The 17321-nt window shown below is 34.0% G+C and overlaps 1 protein-coding gene across 1 annotated transcript in view; it reads right to left on the minus strand.

Annotated features, from left to right (window-relative positions):
• The window catches only part of LOC136027424 (ralBP1-associated Eps domain-containing protein 2-like), a 205828-nt gene extending 188758 nt beyond the window's left edge, over nt 1-17070 (minus strand). Inside the window, exons 1-3 of the mRNA XM_065704683.1 lie at nt 16878-17070; nt 5989-6083; nt 3408-3540 (exon numbers count right to left, since the gene is read on the minus strand). Of these exons, the coding sequence (XP_065560755.1) occupies nt 3408-3540; nt 5989-6083; nt 16878-16941 (292 nt within the window). The 5' untranslated portion in view covers nt 16942-17070. The remainder of the gene's footprint in view (nt 1-3407; nt 3541-5988; nt 6084-16877) is intronic.
• Nucleotides 17071-17321: the final 251 nt, after the last annotated feature.

Here is a 17321-nt window from a genome sequence, read left to right on the forward strand (position 1 = left end):
AGAGACAATGTTTGACCAGCCCCATATAAAAGGGATTTAAAAACGGTGTTTTTTTTGTTTTTTTTTTGCTGATTATTGAGATAGCAAAGAAATAGAAATACCATTAAAATAAGAACTTCGTTCTGAATCCATATAACATTTATTCCCGTCAGAAATTTACTAACCTCCATCCCCCAATGTTCAAACATACACTGCAATAAATTCAAATACATGCAATGAATTTAACACCGTTTAGATAAACCATTAAATCAATCATAGGCACCGCTGACTATGAGTAAAGAGCGAAGTAAGGTCTATGTATTTTTTTTCACCAGGGCACCTGGTGTCAAAGGAATTGTAGGTACTTCGGAGGGGGAGCCTTAGATTGTAATTCAAAAGTTCCAGTGCTCTTTTTAAGTTAAAAGTGATTGGAGGGCTAACAGCCCCCCCCCCCCATGCACCTTATTCCTCCAAAGACATCCAACAAAACATTGAGATAGCCTTTTTACTCAACATAGTTGAAAGGTCCAATCACTACACCTCTGGGGATGACATCCCCCAAACAGAACTTGTAGGAAGGACTGTAAGGTATGCACTTCACCATTATTTACACATAGTATTTGTTGGGAAACAGGGTCATGTTTGACCCTTGGTGTCCAGAAAGGCTAAGGGTATCAAGGCAAAGCCTTCAGGGAATGTTGGTCTAAATCAAAACACACTATGTGCATGCAGGTTGCCAAAAGAGCTTATCTCAGGAACAGCGCCGGGTATAAGTCGGAACTTTCAGAGAATGATGAGGGGGAACATCAATTGATCGAAAGGTAATGTGTGCATGCTGCTGCCACTACTACTGCAACTGCTACGTCTACTACGCCAAATCCTAAGGCTAAGGGTACTAAGGTGAAAATATCGGGAATTGATGAGGGAGACATTAAACTAAATCAATACACACTATATGCATACAGGTTGTCAAAACGACGTATCAGCAATACCTTAAGAACGGCTTAGAGCATTAAGTTTAAACTTTTAGGGCATGATGAGGGGAATGTTCAACTAACCAAAAGGCGACATATGTATACTACTACCACTGTTACTGTTTTCAAGTAATCCTGGTTATGGTGGTGTATTTTTTTAGACACATTTATCTTAATAAAGATTGTTTTCAGTAATGTAAAAATTAACTTCTAGTCTTCAGTACAGAAGGCCTTATTTCTACTCCTCTTTGTAGTAGTTTCTGCTCATTTTAAATTTAACTTGGTTATTTTTTGTAATTTCCGTTCGTTTTTTTTTCATTTATTTAATGATACTGATTAATGGTAGTTATACACCTGAAAAACTATTTGATTTTATTTCATCTCATCTTTGGTTTAGTGTAGCTCTTTAATTTTCTTTGATCTTTTATAGAACAGGTTTTTAAAATTAATTTGAAGAAAAGATTGATGGATGGAAAATTCAGTTCCTATATAATTCAAGGTATATATTTGACGTCTCTCCTTTCTCCTTTTCCTCTTCTCACTTTCAATAGTTGTCGATAAGCTTTTGGTAGAAGCAGTGCTATGAATATCGGAAATAGTACCATCTTTGTCTGAATGTTTTGCAAGGATTTTGCATCAACAACCTTCTATTATACTAACTGAACTTCTTTTCTTTTTACCAAAGAGTTGAGACTGGATTGACAAGTTCCTGACTCCAAGTTCCAGGGTACTTGGATAATTTCCGTTCGTTTTATGTTTCAATTATTTAATGATACTGATTAATGGTAGTTATACGCTTGAAAAACCATTTTATTTCATCTCATCTTTGGTTTAGTGTACTTTAATTTTCCTTGATCTTCTATAGAACAGGTTCTTAAATTAATTTGAAGAAAAGGGTGGTATATATTTGACCATTATGAGAGAGGGAAGGTGAAGTAAATTCTTGACGGAAGTAAATGTCATATTTGACCATTGTGACCATTTGTATATTTGACCACTATAAGAGAGGGAAGGTGAAGTAAATCTGTGACGGAAATAAATGTCATATTTGACTGTTGTGACCATTATTCATATTTGACAATGTATATTTGACCATTATAAGAGAGGGAAGGTGAAGTAATTTGTGAAGGAAATAAATGTCATATTTGACCATTATGACCATTATCCATATTTGACAAAGTATATTTGACCATTATGACCGTGATCCATATCTGACAATATATAGTTGACCATTATGAGAGAGGGAAGGTGAAGTAAATTTGTGACGGAAATAAATGCCATATTTGACCACTATGAGCATTATTCATATTTGATAATGTATATTTGACCAACATGAGACAGGGAAGGTGAAGTTAATTTGTGAGGGAAATAAATGTTATATGGATTCAGGATGAAATTCTCATTCAAAAAATATTTCTATTTATCAGTTACCTCAATAATCAGTGAATAAACAAAAAAAAAAAATACCCTAAAAACCCTATTTCCTCTATAATCATAATTAAAGATTTCCTCTGTAATCGAAAAATATGTTTTAAAAATATATTTGCTCAACTTTAACTTCAGCCGAATTTGATTTGGTTCTAGAGTCACATAACTTTTTGCGTTCTATTATGCTTGTTGCGTTCTTTTACTTATCTATTTATTATTATTATTATTATTAATTTGATGGGGTTTTTTTCTCGGTATTTGTTTTCCTCTTGTTGTCCCATTACTGGTAGAAAAAAATAATAATAATAATTTCTTTTATTGTCGAGTGGGATGTCTGCTGTAGCGTGGTGAGTAATAAATATAATGTCATTTTTTTCTCTTTCTTCTTACCTTGATTGATTATCCATATATTTCGTTATTTACTACTTAAGTTGTTTTATCTGTGCAAAACGAGCTTGCCTCTCTACCAGATAACGGTATACTTAATATGTATATATGACTGAAAAATAGATGAACATAAGCCTTAATATTAATTTTTTTTTTTTTTTAGTTAAGCAGATTTTCAGAGCCTGGTTTCAGGCAGAACACTGTTTGCAGCCATCATACCTCCAAAGAGTAAGGAACGAAAAACCTCCCCTATTATTTGTCCAAAAGACCAACCACACAAAAACTTTAATTTAGGTTGAAATATTTCTGTATTCGAATTCAGACCAACCCCTTCCCTGTAGAAATCATCTGAACCCACCTTTCATCATTTTTTTAAAGCCAAAATAAACAACAGCTGTATAAATTACTCTTAGATGGAGTTTCAACCGTTTGATACAAACCAAATGCCAAAAAGTGGGTATATAACTAGTTGATGATGACAGGTAAGCAGTTATTTAATCTGAATTCAGAAATTCCTCTGAATATAGATGAGCATATTGTATGCTTGTCTGGAACATTAAAACCTATTGGCCTTGCTGTTTCTTTTTCTTTTTTTTTTTGGCCAATTAGCGAAAATTATATATAGTAGCCAAAAGTTACTTAAAGAGATCTCCCAATGGTCTCGTGACTGGTTCCATCCTTGCGCTTCCCTGCTGTTTGTTGGTGTGGGAGATTCGCTGTTTGCTGAGGAAACTGACGGGCTACGTTTGCCCTGACTGCTACTATCGTCTGCCTAAAACAAAAGCAATATTAATATTAACACAAGCAATACCTAAAAAAGGAAGGAGAGAAGGGATTCAACCAGAAAAATTTTGAAAAATACATACATTTTGAAAAATATAAAAATATACTTTTTTTACCTTTTGAAAAAAATTGAAAAATACATTTTTTATGTATCTAAAAAAAAAAATCAAAAAATAATAATAATAAAAAAAAACTAATTACGTTTGCCTGTATAGCTATAATCTTACATTGATGAACGCAGACCCGTGAAAAAAACAACCAAAGCTGAGAAAACATTCTTAAAACTTTAGCTAAAACGTCGACGGTAGGAATACTGCTTTTTCTTTTTCTCAAGCTTAATGAAAAATGTTCAACAACATATGAATGCTTCACAGCTGCATATATGTTATCTTCTTTTCATCAATATGGAGAGATATGCAGCACCGGAAGATATTCGAAAAGTCAAAACAAATGCAAAAAAAAACACAAACTCCGCGAGAACTTGAAAAATGCAATCTATGGAGTGACTCCAATTGCATAATAGAGTAATACTCGCTTCAGCTATTCATTGTAAAGCGTCAAGCAATTATTTCCAGATTATGATTGGCTGGGAGTTACTAATGTTTTCAATTATATAGGTAGATATACAAATATTGTAATATTTATGTGACAGAAATAAGTACCTTTTAAATGAATATACATATGGGTTTTCCAGAGGTAGAATTTAGAAAAATTAAGGATTTTCCAGAGGAAATTCTTAAACCAGGAGAGGAGGGGGGATTTTCTGGCATGATTTGAAAAACAGTCAGAAACTAAATTAAAAAAACAAACATTTTTTCCAACTGAAAGTAGGAAGCAATATTAAAACTTAAAAAGGAACAAGATTATTCTATGTATGAAGGGGACTGTCCCTTCCTCGTCCCTCGCTTTGTATGCTGAAGTCTGACTTTTTGCCACAATTTTATAAGAAATACTGCTCAATACAATGTCCATAAAATTTGAATAGGAATTATTCTTAAAGAATTGTGACAAAAAGTCAAACTTTAGCTTAAAGAGTGGGGGGTTGAGGAAGGGGAAGCTCTCCTCTTATACAGAATAATTTCTGTTTGTTCTAAGCTTTAATTTTCCTCCTTACTTTCTGTTGAGAAAAAATAACTGTTTTGTCTTTTAATTTCTATACTAAAGGCTGCAAGTTAGACAGTTCTAATATTTGACTGGTATCATTAGATAGCATTGATTGTTTTTTGATGTCTCAAAATCAACTTGAGTTTTCACGAGCTTCCCATACTCTTCACAAGAGACACTTCTTTGAAGAAGGGGCAGAAGGGTTTCCAATAGCAATAAGCTACGAAACTTTACACAGTAAAAATGCGCCCGTTTCTGGTCTACACCCGTAATAGAAAAGAAATAACTTAACAAAAAGCAAAAAAAAAAAAAAAAATGTAACATGAGTTAGAACTTTTGTTACACTTTCGAGGCAACGGAAAAAAATTAGCAAAAGTGAATTTTTGACTGTAACATGGACAGAATTAACAATAATGATAAAATAATATAATAATAAAATTAAAATAAAATAAAAAATAATATACTAAAAAAAAATACTAGCAGCATCTATCTATCATAAAGTGTAGTGTTTCCCATCAGATTAGAAAAAATCGGATTTTCATAGTAAAGGCTGCAGCTTAGACAGTTTTAATATTTTGCTAGCATCATTGCATGGGATAAACAGTTTTTTTTTTTTCAATTTAAGTGTTCACTCTATATAGTTTCCTAATATTTCGAAAGGGACTAAAGAATCAAGCACCTGCAGTGTTCACTGTTTCCTAACACTTTGGAAGGGATTATCAAGTCAAACTAAATTTTCCATACACATCTATGGAAGCATGAATCCACCAATATGAGGAAATAGCAAGAGCCCCCTAGTTCTAAAGACCCCTTGCCCTAAGAAGATTTTTGAAGAACATAAGAAAAATACATGACAATCAATGAAAATCTGGGCACTAGAGTTTAAATATACAATATATTTTGAAATATCATGTGGTTTGAAAAGCCTTGAGTTTATCTCCCCCATTTTGAGATGCGTGCAGCTATGCTGGGTTTTATTGTAATAGAAGACAAAAGCTTATTGACAATATAGGTCTAGAAAAAAGAACAAGAGCAGAAAAGGAAATAGAAAGAACAGAACAATCTAGACACTGGACAAACTTAAAAAAAAGAAGGGAAAAAACAAGAGCAGAAAAGAAAATAGAAAGAATAGAACAATCTAGACACTTGACAAACTTAAGAAACAAAAAAAAAACAAGAAGGAAGGGAAAAAACAAGAGCAGAAAAGAAAATAGAAAGAACAGAACAAACTAGACAGTTGACAAACTTAACAAAAAAAGAAAAAACAAAGAAAAAAACAAGAGAGGAAAAGGGATCTCGAAGCTAGAAAAATGCAGATTAAAACCACAGTTACATGAGACTCTTCTCCTACTTCATTGGTGTCAGATAACTGGATCAAATCTGTGGTTGCTTTCAGTGCATTTTCTTCATCAAACCATGTTTCATCCTCTGAAACAAAAGAAAGAAGCCTTTATACAAAAAAAATTAATCATCAACTTTTAAAAGATGCTAAAACTATATTTAGGAATACATTCACAAAAGATTGTCATAAGCCAAGATATGCCATACAAGTCTAACTAACTACAGGTGTGATTTCTTAAAATAATTTAAGATAGACTGTTTAGAATAGTATATCTTGTGATAGACTAATTCCCTATTTTGTGAGGTTGATAGTGAGAATGTATATTTCCGTGAGTGTAATTATACAAGTTGCTAAGAGGGTTTCTAGGCTCTTTAATGTTAAGCTGAGAGTAAAACAGGGCAGCAGTCTTTCTCCTAAATTGTCTATTAATTTTTATAAATGACATTGTTGATTTTTTAAAAGAATAGACCGGCTATTCAAGAGTTATTCGAGAGGCCCAAAAACTATCCATTTTATTATTTGCAGATGAAAAAAAAATTAAGGCTGAATGTTGAAAAGTGAAGTCGTTATTTTTAAAAAAGGAAAGTAAGTGGGGAAGAAAATTACAGATTTTAATTTAGTAAGAAGGAACTAAGTGTAAGAAAAAGAAGAAGATATTTGGGATCTGTTTTATCAAGAAATAGAACTTTAAAAAGTCATACTGATGTAATAATTAAACTGTAAAGTGACCATGTCTGAAATTTTTAAAAACCCAACATTAATGGGAATTAAAAGCCTAAAAATGTATAAAAGAATATTTAATACAAAAGTTTTACTAGTGATAGAAGATAGAGCAGAGATTTCGGGTGAAGAGGCAGCTCAGCAGTTTGAGTCCCTCAGCAGCTGAGCAGTATTATCAAAAAGCATTTGGACTACACCAGATGACACATTCACAGATTCTGAAAGTAGATATGGGCCTCTTTTCTTTAAAGCTACAAAAGTTTATTTTGATGATAAGATTTTGGTGGAGGTTAATGAAGACAAATGAAGATAGACTAGCAAGAGCAGTATATGATCAGATGTTGAATAATGATTTTAAAACTTTGCAACCATCCCAAATTAAGACATTACTAGAAAGAGTGGGAATGCCTAGCTTATAACATTTATGTGGTTTATGTGTCTTGTAGTTTATCTGGATCATATGTCTTTGTGTGGTTGCTTTGAAGATTTTTCAAAATGTTAATTATGGAGCCAGAAAGCAAGAGGCTTGCCAATTTAACGCTCAAAATAACCCATTCGGCAGCTACTTTTTGCTGTGAAGGTAAATTATAAAGTTTTCTATTCTGTTGTTGATACCAAAATAGATTGTAATGAACGTTGTGGTGTTGATTTCGAAACTGTATTTTTATGGCCTTATTACCTTTTGGCATGATGTTTTTTAGCTTTTCTTGAGCTTTCAAGATTTTTTGGTGCTCGAGTTTTATGAATTAGCTATATTTTAAGCTTTCAATTATTTCCCGGAATCCAACACCCTGAATTCAAACATTGTGTCACCTTCTTTGTGTCTTCTCTAGTTATGGCCCATCTATCTTTTTATTGGTAGCAAATAGAAAAAAATTCTCCATCAAAATTAAAGAGTAAATCAAACAATTAAAACGGACATGAATTAGCTGACTTAAGATTTCAAACAAAGAGCAAGTAGAATATGCATAGAAAAAGATTTAGGCTGCTAGGACAATGCAAAGATACTGCAACTTCTGGTCAATATTTCCAACAAGAAGTGTTCCGGGGCGATACTTTGATTTTGTTTCTTTGCCATCGTTAAAATGCCGGAGTTTTCAACCCCCTCAAAATGTAAAAAAAATGCGAGTCCAATAATGGCTTTTAATACAAAAAAGTGTAGCATGATCACAAAAAAGTTTTGCGTCATCACGTCCATTGTAGCAGCCACGGCTTCTGTTGATCTTAGCACAGCTATTTTCTTTATTAGTCCTTAATAAAAGTTCAATCACTTTTATGCTGCAAAGCTAAAACTGATTTGCACAAATTCCAAGCCATCTGAGACCAAGAAGAAAATGTTTACGTCATAGCAAAACTATGACAATTTGGATTGTATGCACCTAGATAGCACCTAGATATGTACCTAAATCAAACAACACATATTCACATTTAACACCATTTAGAAACTAACCCATTCCTTAGATTGTAACTTATTAACACTCTCTGCTAGACTGACTAATTACCTTAAATCGCAACTTGGAGTGAATCTAAGGATTTTCCGTCCTTGTAATGCTCTGTTATGACTTCTGTAGGTTGTTTGATGCAGTTGCTTGCTACATTTGGGTTGAGGCCTCAACAGCTTCCCAGTTGTACAGGAGTTGATTCCAAGTTTGTTACTAGCTGGCTCAAGAAATGGCTACTTTCTCGGATAAAGGAGCGTTTCTTGAAGATTTCCTTGAAATGCCTTCAAGTCATAGAACATTCTGGGGGGGGGGGGGAGAAGATCAGGGACAAGATTTTTGGAAATAATTTTGTGGGTCATAATCATGTTGCCACGTTTCCTCCAGTATGCGAGAGCACAAAGCTTCAAGTGGCATAAACGCTCTTCATATGGCATTTGTTTGACCCCTTCGACCATTTTGGCTGATCTTTGTTGTACCCTTTCTTGTATTTCTTTATCCTTCTTGAAAAAGGGTGACGCCAGGGACATTACAATCTCTAGGCGCGGGCGAACTAGTGCCTTTTAGAGCTTCATAAACACACTTGAGCGTCTGCTAAAGATAGTTCTTTTGATCATTCCGAGAGATTGGAGGAGAGACGACGATACAGATTTTGCATGGGTGCTGAACTTAAGTTGACACTCAACAATGGCTCCAAGATCTCTTTCTTCAGAGACTACAAAAAGGGGGCTACCTTGGAGATGGTACTTCAGATGTGTATTTTGATTGCCAAAGTGGATTGCATGGCATTTTGTCAGTATTGAAAGACAGGAGCCATATATCAGCCCAAGTCCCAAGAATGTCAAGGTCCTTTTGGATAGATTGCAGGTCATAGGGTGTGGCTGCTTAAGCAACATGTTTTGAATCGTCGACATAAAGAGTGAGGAGGTTAGAGAGAAGATTTGGTGCATCATTTATATATAAGCTGAAGAGACTTGGCCCAAGAATGGTGTCCTGTGGAACACTGCTTAAAACAGTTGTAGATAAGGAGAAATGAGAGACAACTTGAGAGTCGTGAACTCTTACAACTTGTTTTCTTTCTGAAAGGAAACTCTGCATACACTGGACAATAACATCATTAATAGCTGCAGCTATTAGTCTGGTGATAAGAAATTCATGACAAAACCTTTTGCCTGTATTAGATTAATCAATGGATATTATAAATCTGAAGCCATGTTGAGTGGATGTGAGAATGCAGTGAATTTCCAAGTGCTGAATTAGGGCTCTGTTGACAAATATCTCAAGCACCTTCACAACTGCAGATGAGATGCTGATAGGATGGTAGTTTTCTAATAAGAAGTTTTTTATTAGCGTATTCAAGATAAAAACGTACGAAAGCTAAGATAAGTGGAAGATATGCACAGCATAAAGCAAGATTAACACACACTGGAAATATATGAAGATAGCACCCCTACATATGTAACTCCATGGCAAACGGATACATTCCAGAAAATCAGACCTCTTGATTTCAATCTTAATTAAGAATATTTTAAATCATTTTCTCAGAAAAAGCTTTTTCAGACAGCAGCAAATATCAGATTAAGACATTACTAGAAAGAGGAGGAATGCCTTGCTTATGCAATGATGGTCTTGGTCCTCACAGTTACTAACACATGTACAAATCCAGGTATGATTTATTTTAGAGGGCTAAGAAATTCAGTATTAGGAAAGACTACTTCTAAATTATACAACACTGAAACATCATAATCTGGCTAAACCTAGTTTTGGAGAGGAAGATCATTTTAAATTTAATTTACCAGCTATAGTTTCATGTCAATGGATTCAGCTTAGGGCAGCTTGCATTCCAATCCAGAGCAGACAAAGGGTGTTTGATAAAAAGAGTAGTTCCTGAAGGGCAGTATACTTGTCCCCTTTGTAAAGATGACAATGAAGATTAAGACGATTTTCTCTGGAAGTGCCCAGTGCTGTTTGATTTAAGGGAGAAATATTTACATAGGATTGATTTGCTGCTTCCTGGTATTCTACAAGGTAGCAATCCAACCACAATAACTCAAGTTAGTGTGTTTATAGATAAATGTTTAGAAAGAAAAAAACAAGTTTTAATGATTGAATTATCTGGTTTGCAGATTAGGTATTTATCGTTTTGTAGTTTGTTTTGTTAGTGATCTTGTTTTGTATGATTTTTTTTTTTTATTGTATATATAACCCTTTCTGGTTTTGCCTTTCTGGCAAGGCTATATTACTGTACAAACTAGAGTAGGTTGTAGCTTAGAGGCACTCAAGATCAAGGAGGCTAATGAATTCTTTTTTTTTATTGCATGCATGTTTAAAAAAATAAGGAACATTTGAAAATGTTGCTCTATTGAATGCTTTCTTACTGACAACTGAGACCAGTAGATGCATCAGCTTAGAGGTGCTCAAGATGGAGAGGCTTAATGATATATACTTTTTTACTGCAACAATTGAGAGGTATTCCATAATAAGATTTTTTTTTAAATTATACAATACTGAACAACCCACTTTTTTTGTAATAGAAATTGTACTTTAAGCAAGGAAACCCAGTAATACAAAAATCAAACGAAAAATAGCTTTAAATGTGATCCCAAATTTGAGATCTGTGGTTAAAGATAATGATCACCAATATTAACCAATATTCAGCATGGCTTATTTCAATTAATTATTATAGCTTAATGAATACTGTGTAATTACTTCACTCTGTTGAACATTAAAACAAATTTCTCACAGAAAAACAACAACAAAAATGTCAACCTCTAAACTCTTTGAAATTAACCAAAAATGTTGTAAGCTTTTATTAATATCATTACTATATTCCAATTCTATTATTCAGAGAATTTTCCATCTGCGAAAGGACAAATTGAGCTCTGAAGCATGATAAGCAAATATTTCATCATAAAAGGTTTCAATAAGTGCATTTGAAAGCAATTAAATAATTACAATTGCCTATTGAATGCCAAAAAATTAACTGCAGTAAGCTTATTGAATGTGGGGTAAATTTTAGGTCAGGGGTCTTAATTCAGAATTCCGCCAATATCATTCGCCTAGAGCCTCTGGTTGGTAAGGCCTGAAGCCCAACCCTTACTGCTGGTCATGTCTTAATCAAGCTAAAACCAGATGGAATTGACTTAAGTCAATTCCATTGACTTAAAGTATCAAACATTTTGATATTTTGAGATAACAAACTGAATACAGATATATCAAAAAATTTAACTTTTATTTTGATTCCAAATGTATGATTCATTTTGTGCATTCTTACCCATCAAAAACTAAAAAAACCTGAGAAAATTTGCCTGATTTGTAAAAGAAAAAGGGGGAGGGGGGTCTCTCAAAAGTCCATCAATCTTAATGAAAAATTACACCAGCAGATTCAGCCTATCAGAGAGCCCTACTGCAGAGGTTTAAACTTTATATCTTTAAAAATGTGGAATTTTGTATTTATTGGCAGAATTTTGGATGCATGATCTTTGTTTGTTTTTGTTTTTTCTGGTTTTTCCCAGGGGTGGTTATTTCAAATCAATGGTTCTGGAAGATTGGAAAAGGGGTCATTTAAATAGAAATCAAAAGTCCTAGTGCCCTTTTTAGATGACCGAAAAGATTGGAGGGCAACCAGTCCTCTCCCCTACCCAATCTTTCCCCAAAGACCACCAATAAAAATTTTAAGATAGCCATTTGATTTAGTATAGTGAAAAGGTCAAATAACTATGTATGAAACCAAGAAAGTAAAGGATATAATAAATGAAAAATAAAATCAAATAGGTGAGAAAACGTAGATTTTCTCAGCCAGTAGCAAAATATGAAGACAAAAACAAGCAAATATTTCGACAAGGAGCTCTGCCAAGTCGTCCTCAGTGCTAAAAAAAAATCTAACCTTTTGAAGTGAATTTGACAAGAGCCACTCGGGTATAATAGGTAACCATAAGGCAGATGAAGTAACAAAAATGCTTTAAATATTGACCAGCCAAGTGGGAGACTAATCCCCAATCGAGATACTTGCTGCTGGGGACTTACAGAGGTACTGATAAATAATAAGAATCTAACCCTATCACCTTTCCAAGATTTATCACATAATTCGGTCAGGTTTAATTGTGCAAAATTTTCAGGTGTTTTCATATCAGCTTCCTAATTCAAGTGGTGAAGTTCCCTCTTCCCCCCTTTGCAGGTCACGTAATCTTAAAAATGAAACAATAGATCATTGCCTATTTGAATGTAATATGCTGACGTCTGCACAGTATTCCCTGCAATTTAAAATGTTAGAATGCTTCAAACACCACAAAATTCCACTAACAGCCAAGAGTCTTGCTGACCATACTTGCACACAGAGCACAGAACTCAATATATATTCTCTTATAACTCAACTGCTAGTATCAAAAGATATACTGCAAAAAATCTGAGCAGATACAAGATAAGTAAGACAAACCAGCTTCATAGCCCTGTCCATCTCACAGAGCGAGTCAAAAGGAAAAGGGCTGAATAGTCTCGACTGAAAAGACCCTGCCTGCTGAAAAAGAAGAAGAAGACAAGAGGAGAAAAGATATTGAATCAAAAAACCAGTTAGAAATCAATGAAAGAGAATTCACCAATTAGATAGAACAGTTATTCTTCGCCTTGCAATACATTTTGCTTGTCTACAATTTCAGGTTTCATTAGATATGCTGACTGGTTGTCTTAATAAATTATACTGGGCAAAAACATTGATAGAGTCTTCTAATATTAAGTTGTTATAAATTTGGCATAAGGAAATATCTCATGTGTCTCTATTTATAGCCAAATTTCTGTTTATGTATTTTATTTTATCTCAATTACAATCTTTAAAAGATTGCGATAGACCATTTACAGTAGATATTAAAGTTGTTTCTTCAAAAAGGACTAATGTTCAGGATTTTCGAAAATACGCGGGGCCAGAGCTGAATCAAAGTTGTCATTTTTATTTTCAAATCTTAGGAACTTATCCATTGATATTTTATATTTATACAATCATTGCCCTAGTTGTTGATGGGTCCTACCTATGTAAAATTTCCCACATGAACATGGGACTCGGTAGACACCACTACCCAGTACAGGGTCAGTTTTATCATTTCCCATGTTGAAAAAACATTCAACTTTTTGTTCAGTTTTGAAAGAAACAGAGAGATTATGTTTTTTTTTGTTATTTCCAGGTTTGTCGCTGAGTTTCGAGACATATGGTAAACTTCTAAAAACTCAAGTGTTTTCAGATGTTTACAAATTCACTTCAAAAGGTAAGATTTTGTAGTTATTTTTTTTTCTTCTTTTTGAGCACTGAGGACGACTTGGCAGAGGTCCTTGTCGAAATATTTGCTTGTTTTGTTGTCAATTCTTTTCCTAGTGGTCCTAATTGCCTTTGTCTTTATTGCAGAAAACTTTTAAGTCAGCTTCTTTGGACCATTTTTCTGAATTTTGCAATGACCTGGGTCATTAGGGTCTTCATTGGGTAGGTGCCACATGCCATGAATCCATACAACATTGTCATCTGCAGAAATAGCTCCTCCATCATCCTTCATGTTGATAGAAATATCATATGATCCTATGTTGTATATGTCAGGGCCTGATGCTGATCCTTGAGGGATTCCTCTTTCAGGAAACACTGTTATATTTGAAATTATTCCATCAACTTGCACTTTAACTTTTCTTTTTTTTTTCAAATAATCATTTGAAAATGCTAACATTTGGCCTTTTATGTCAGCTGTTACTAGGCCTCCAACAATTTTTCTATGAAGCAGATTATCAAAAGCACCTTCAATGTCAATTAAAATTGCTGCTAAAATCCACCCATTTCGCAAAGCATATAATGCCTCCTGTTTGAGGCACATAAGACTGTCTTCTGAACTTCTACTTTTTTCTGAAAGTGCACTGAGTGTCTTTCAAAATTTTCTTCTGTTGTATCAAAGCTTCCAGTCTCTTCTTCACCATCCTTTCCATAACTTTCCCCATAACAGGGAGAAGGGTAGTGCATCTGTAGTTTTCAATCTTTGATAGGTCTTTTCCAGGCTTTGGTAGCATTACTGCTTCACCACACTTCAAAACATCAGGAAATTTTCCATCCCTCCATACACTATTAATTAATTCAAGCTGTTCTTTAATCCACAAGTTGGGGAGCCTGAAGCAAAATTTCAACTGGTCCAGGAGATGTATCAGGAAGCTTGCTAATTATATTCATTAAATGCAATTCATTAATGAATAGTCTATTGTATGCAGAAGATCAGTCTTCTTCTGCATATCCAGATCATCCTGGCCAATCACAGAGCTCATGAATTTGGCAGTTGCATCAGGTTTTTGATCATCAGTCACAGGAAGTTTTTTATCAGATGCAATAGGAGGGTTGCTTCTGCCTGAAGTTGCTCTGTTGTTGGCTTCAAGTACTGTTTTTCAAAATATAGCATAAGCTCTGTTCTTTTCAATAAGGCTATGAAAGTTTCTCACCGGATTATATATTCTCTTTTTTCTAAGGAATTCTCTTTTGGCTTTGAACAATCTTCATTCTGCCAATACAACCTTGGTGATGGCTGATTTCCCTATGTGATAGAAAAGTTTTGGCTATTTCTATACTTTTCTCTTGAAATATTTCAACTTTCCTAGATAATTCCACTTCTTCCTCTGTTAGTGATTTCACATCAAACTCATCTAGTGCTTCTCTGAACATAAACCAGTTAAAATTTTTAACTTTGAATCTCTTTCTCTTATTGCCCTTTGGCAGGATCTCTTCATTAACTGTTCATTAATATTTCTACACTTGCGCCAAGATTTACTATGTGCATTTATATCACCTAATATTATCATTTCCTTTGCAACTGGTATCATTTTAATGATTTGAACATCTATTCTTTCTCCCAACAGTCCATTACTTCCAGATGGGTTATATACACATATAACATTCATTTTCTTGTCATTTTTAAAAAATTATTTAGTTCTGACTACTTTCACTTCATTATCAATTGATTGCTGGGTTGTTAGGTCCATTTTCTCATAATGAGTATGACTTCTTATTCCAATCATAATCCCACCCTTTCTTCCTGTTATTCCATCATTTTTCTCAAATGTTGAAACCTTTGCATGCGCTCATGATGTTTGGTTTTAGCCAAGTTTCTTGGATAAGAAAAGTATCAATATCTTTTCTGTCACAATATTGAAGCAGTAATTCCCTTTTCTCTCTCATGATTACTTACTTACTTCAATTGTTTTAGGAAACAAGCTCTTCAGCTCTCCTTGGTGCTATGATCTGGCAGATGGTTGAGTGCCAAGTGGCTTGGTTGTGTGTGTATGGTGCACATATTTCAAGCCACTGCTTTTCCCATCTTGAACATGCATGACTGAAATCATGAATGAACATAATGTTGTGAGCTACATTAGGGGCTTGCTCTGTTTTCCAAGCTGCTACCTGTTTCACAAACCAATTTTACATCATTATAGTCAAGTTTTCTAAACTTCATTTGCTCAACCAATTCACACAGTTTATCTACCTTTTCATTCAAAGGCAACTCTTCAATATTCAGCATCCTGGGGTTATAAGCATTCTAATAACTAACTTCTTTGTAGTCATTTGTTGCAACTCTGTTGTAGTGTTACTTATTACTTGTTTTGTCATAGTTGATTGAATTCATGGGCACAGATGCTGAAACAAGAGACACGCTGGAACAATGTATAAAGAACATACAGTTTGGGCTATATAATAATACACTAACGGGAAGGGGGTGTATGCATAGTATAGATGTATAGAAGAGCTTGGGTCAAGATGTGTTAACTGCAATTATTCTGCATATTAGGAAGTAAGAATTGTTTTTTTTTAACATATTTTCCTTATCAATAGCACCTAATCTAGACCATTACCAATGTTGTATCTTTGCTGTTAATCTATTTGAAGAAACGTGTGCTGTATAGAAAAAATATAGGCCTAATTTGGGATATAGCCTGTACTTGCACATTAAAGGGGGAGGCTAAAGTGAAGTATTTTCAGGAATGACATACTGTAAGTAAGTATTTTAGAGTCTTTGAAGTTGTTTTCAGAATTTGTAGTGTTTCTTATTGAGGATTAGGCTGATTGTAAACTGAGAGCATATTTTTAATTTGCTTAAAATAGGCCAAGGCTAGTATTTTTTTAACCAACATTCAGCCCAACTGCTCAGGCTAATTGGATATCTCTGATCTATACACCATAACTGGCTTTTATAATGAATCAATCATTAGAAAAACCAACAAACAATTAAATAATCAAGGCTATATAGGATTATGTGTTCATCAGGACAGTGGGGCACAATTGTCTGGGCAGTGACTATTATGTTGAAAGGACCATTAATTAAGGATTCATTTTTATTTTATGCTAGCTTTGTATACAGGCTAACCTAGGGCTATTTAGGCAGATGGATGGGATAGGTAGCTATAGGCAGATGGATGGGATAGGTAGCTATAGGCAGATGGATGGGATAGGTAGCTATAGGCAGATGGATGTGATAGGTAGAACTACCACAAATGCAACTTTAATCATAAATAAAATCATGAAATTAGCTCTTGAAAAATGCCTATTTTTGTTCTAATAGCCTATGTCTCCATCTGGAGAGCTGCTACTCTACAAACTTGCCACAAAGTGACTGTCCTACTTTGCTCAAGGGATAATTTTAGCTAACAGGCATACAATATATTATTATTAGGTTAATCCTTCTAGGTTACTCATATATGTTAATCACTAATCACCTGGACTATTAGGGTAACAATTTGGAAAAGGCAATTGTCTCAACTGAGGTACAGCATTCTGCATAATTTGCTTCAATTCTTTTGATCTTGTTGGTTTGATTGTACGTCCTCTCTTGACGAAGAACCTAAAACGGTTCAATAATCTTTAAATAGATTCCCAATTTTTAAATTAATTGTTTCGATTACATACAGTTATTTCAAGCTATTCAAAACTATAGAATTTAATTTTACTATTTAAGAAATTTAATGAAAGATTTTGATACTAATAAATTTATTTTTCTAATATAAATGCATTAGAATGATATGTTCAACACTAAATTCGTACAATATACTCTGGCATTACTTAGGTGCCTCTGCATGCTCTTCTTTTTATCAAGCGTCTTCATTGATCTTGACATGAAGGAATACAGTTCTATACAATTCATACGTTTTCATAAAATCTAA

This window comes from Artemia franciscana, chromosome 5 (genome assembly GCF_032884065.1).
Source record: "Artemia franciscana chromosome 5, ASM3288406v1, whole genome shotgun sequence".
In the NCBI taxonomy this organism is placed as follows: domain Eukaryota; kingdom Metazoa; phylum Arthropoda; class Branchiopoda; order Anostraca; family Artemiidae; genus Artemia; species Artemia franciscana.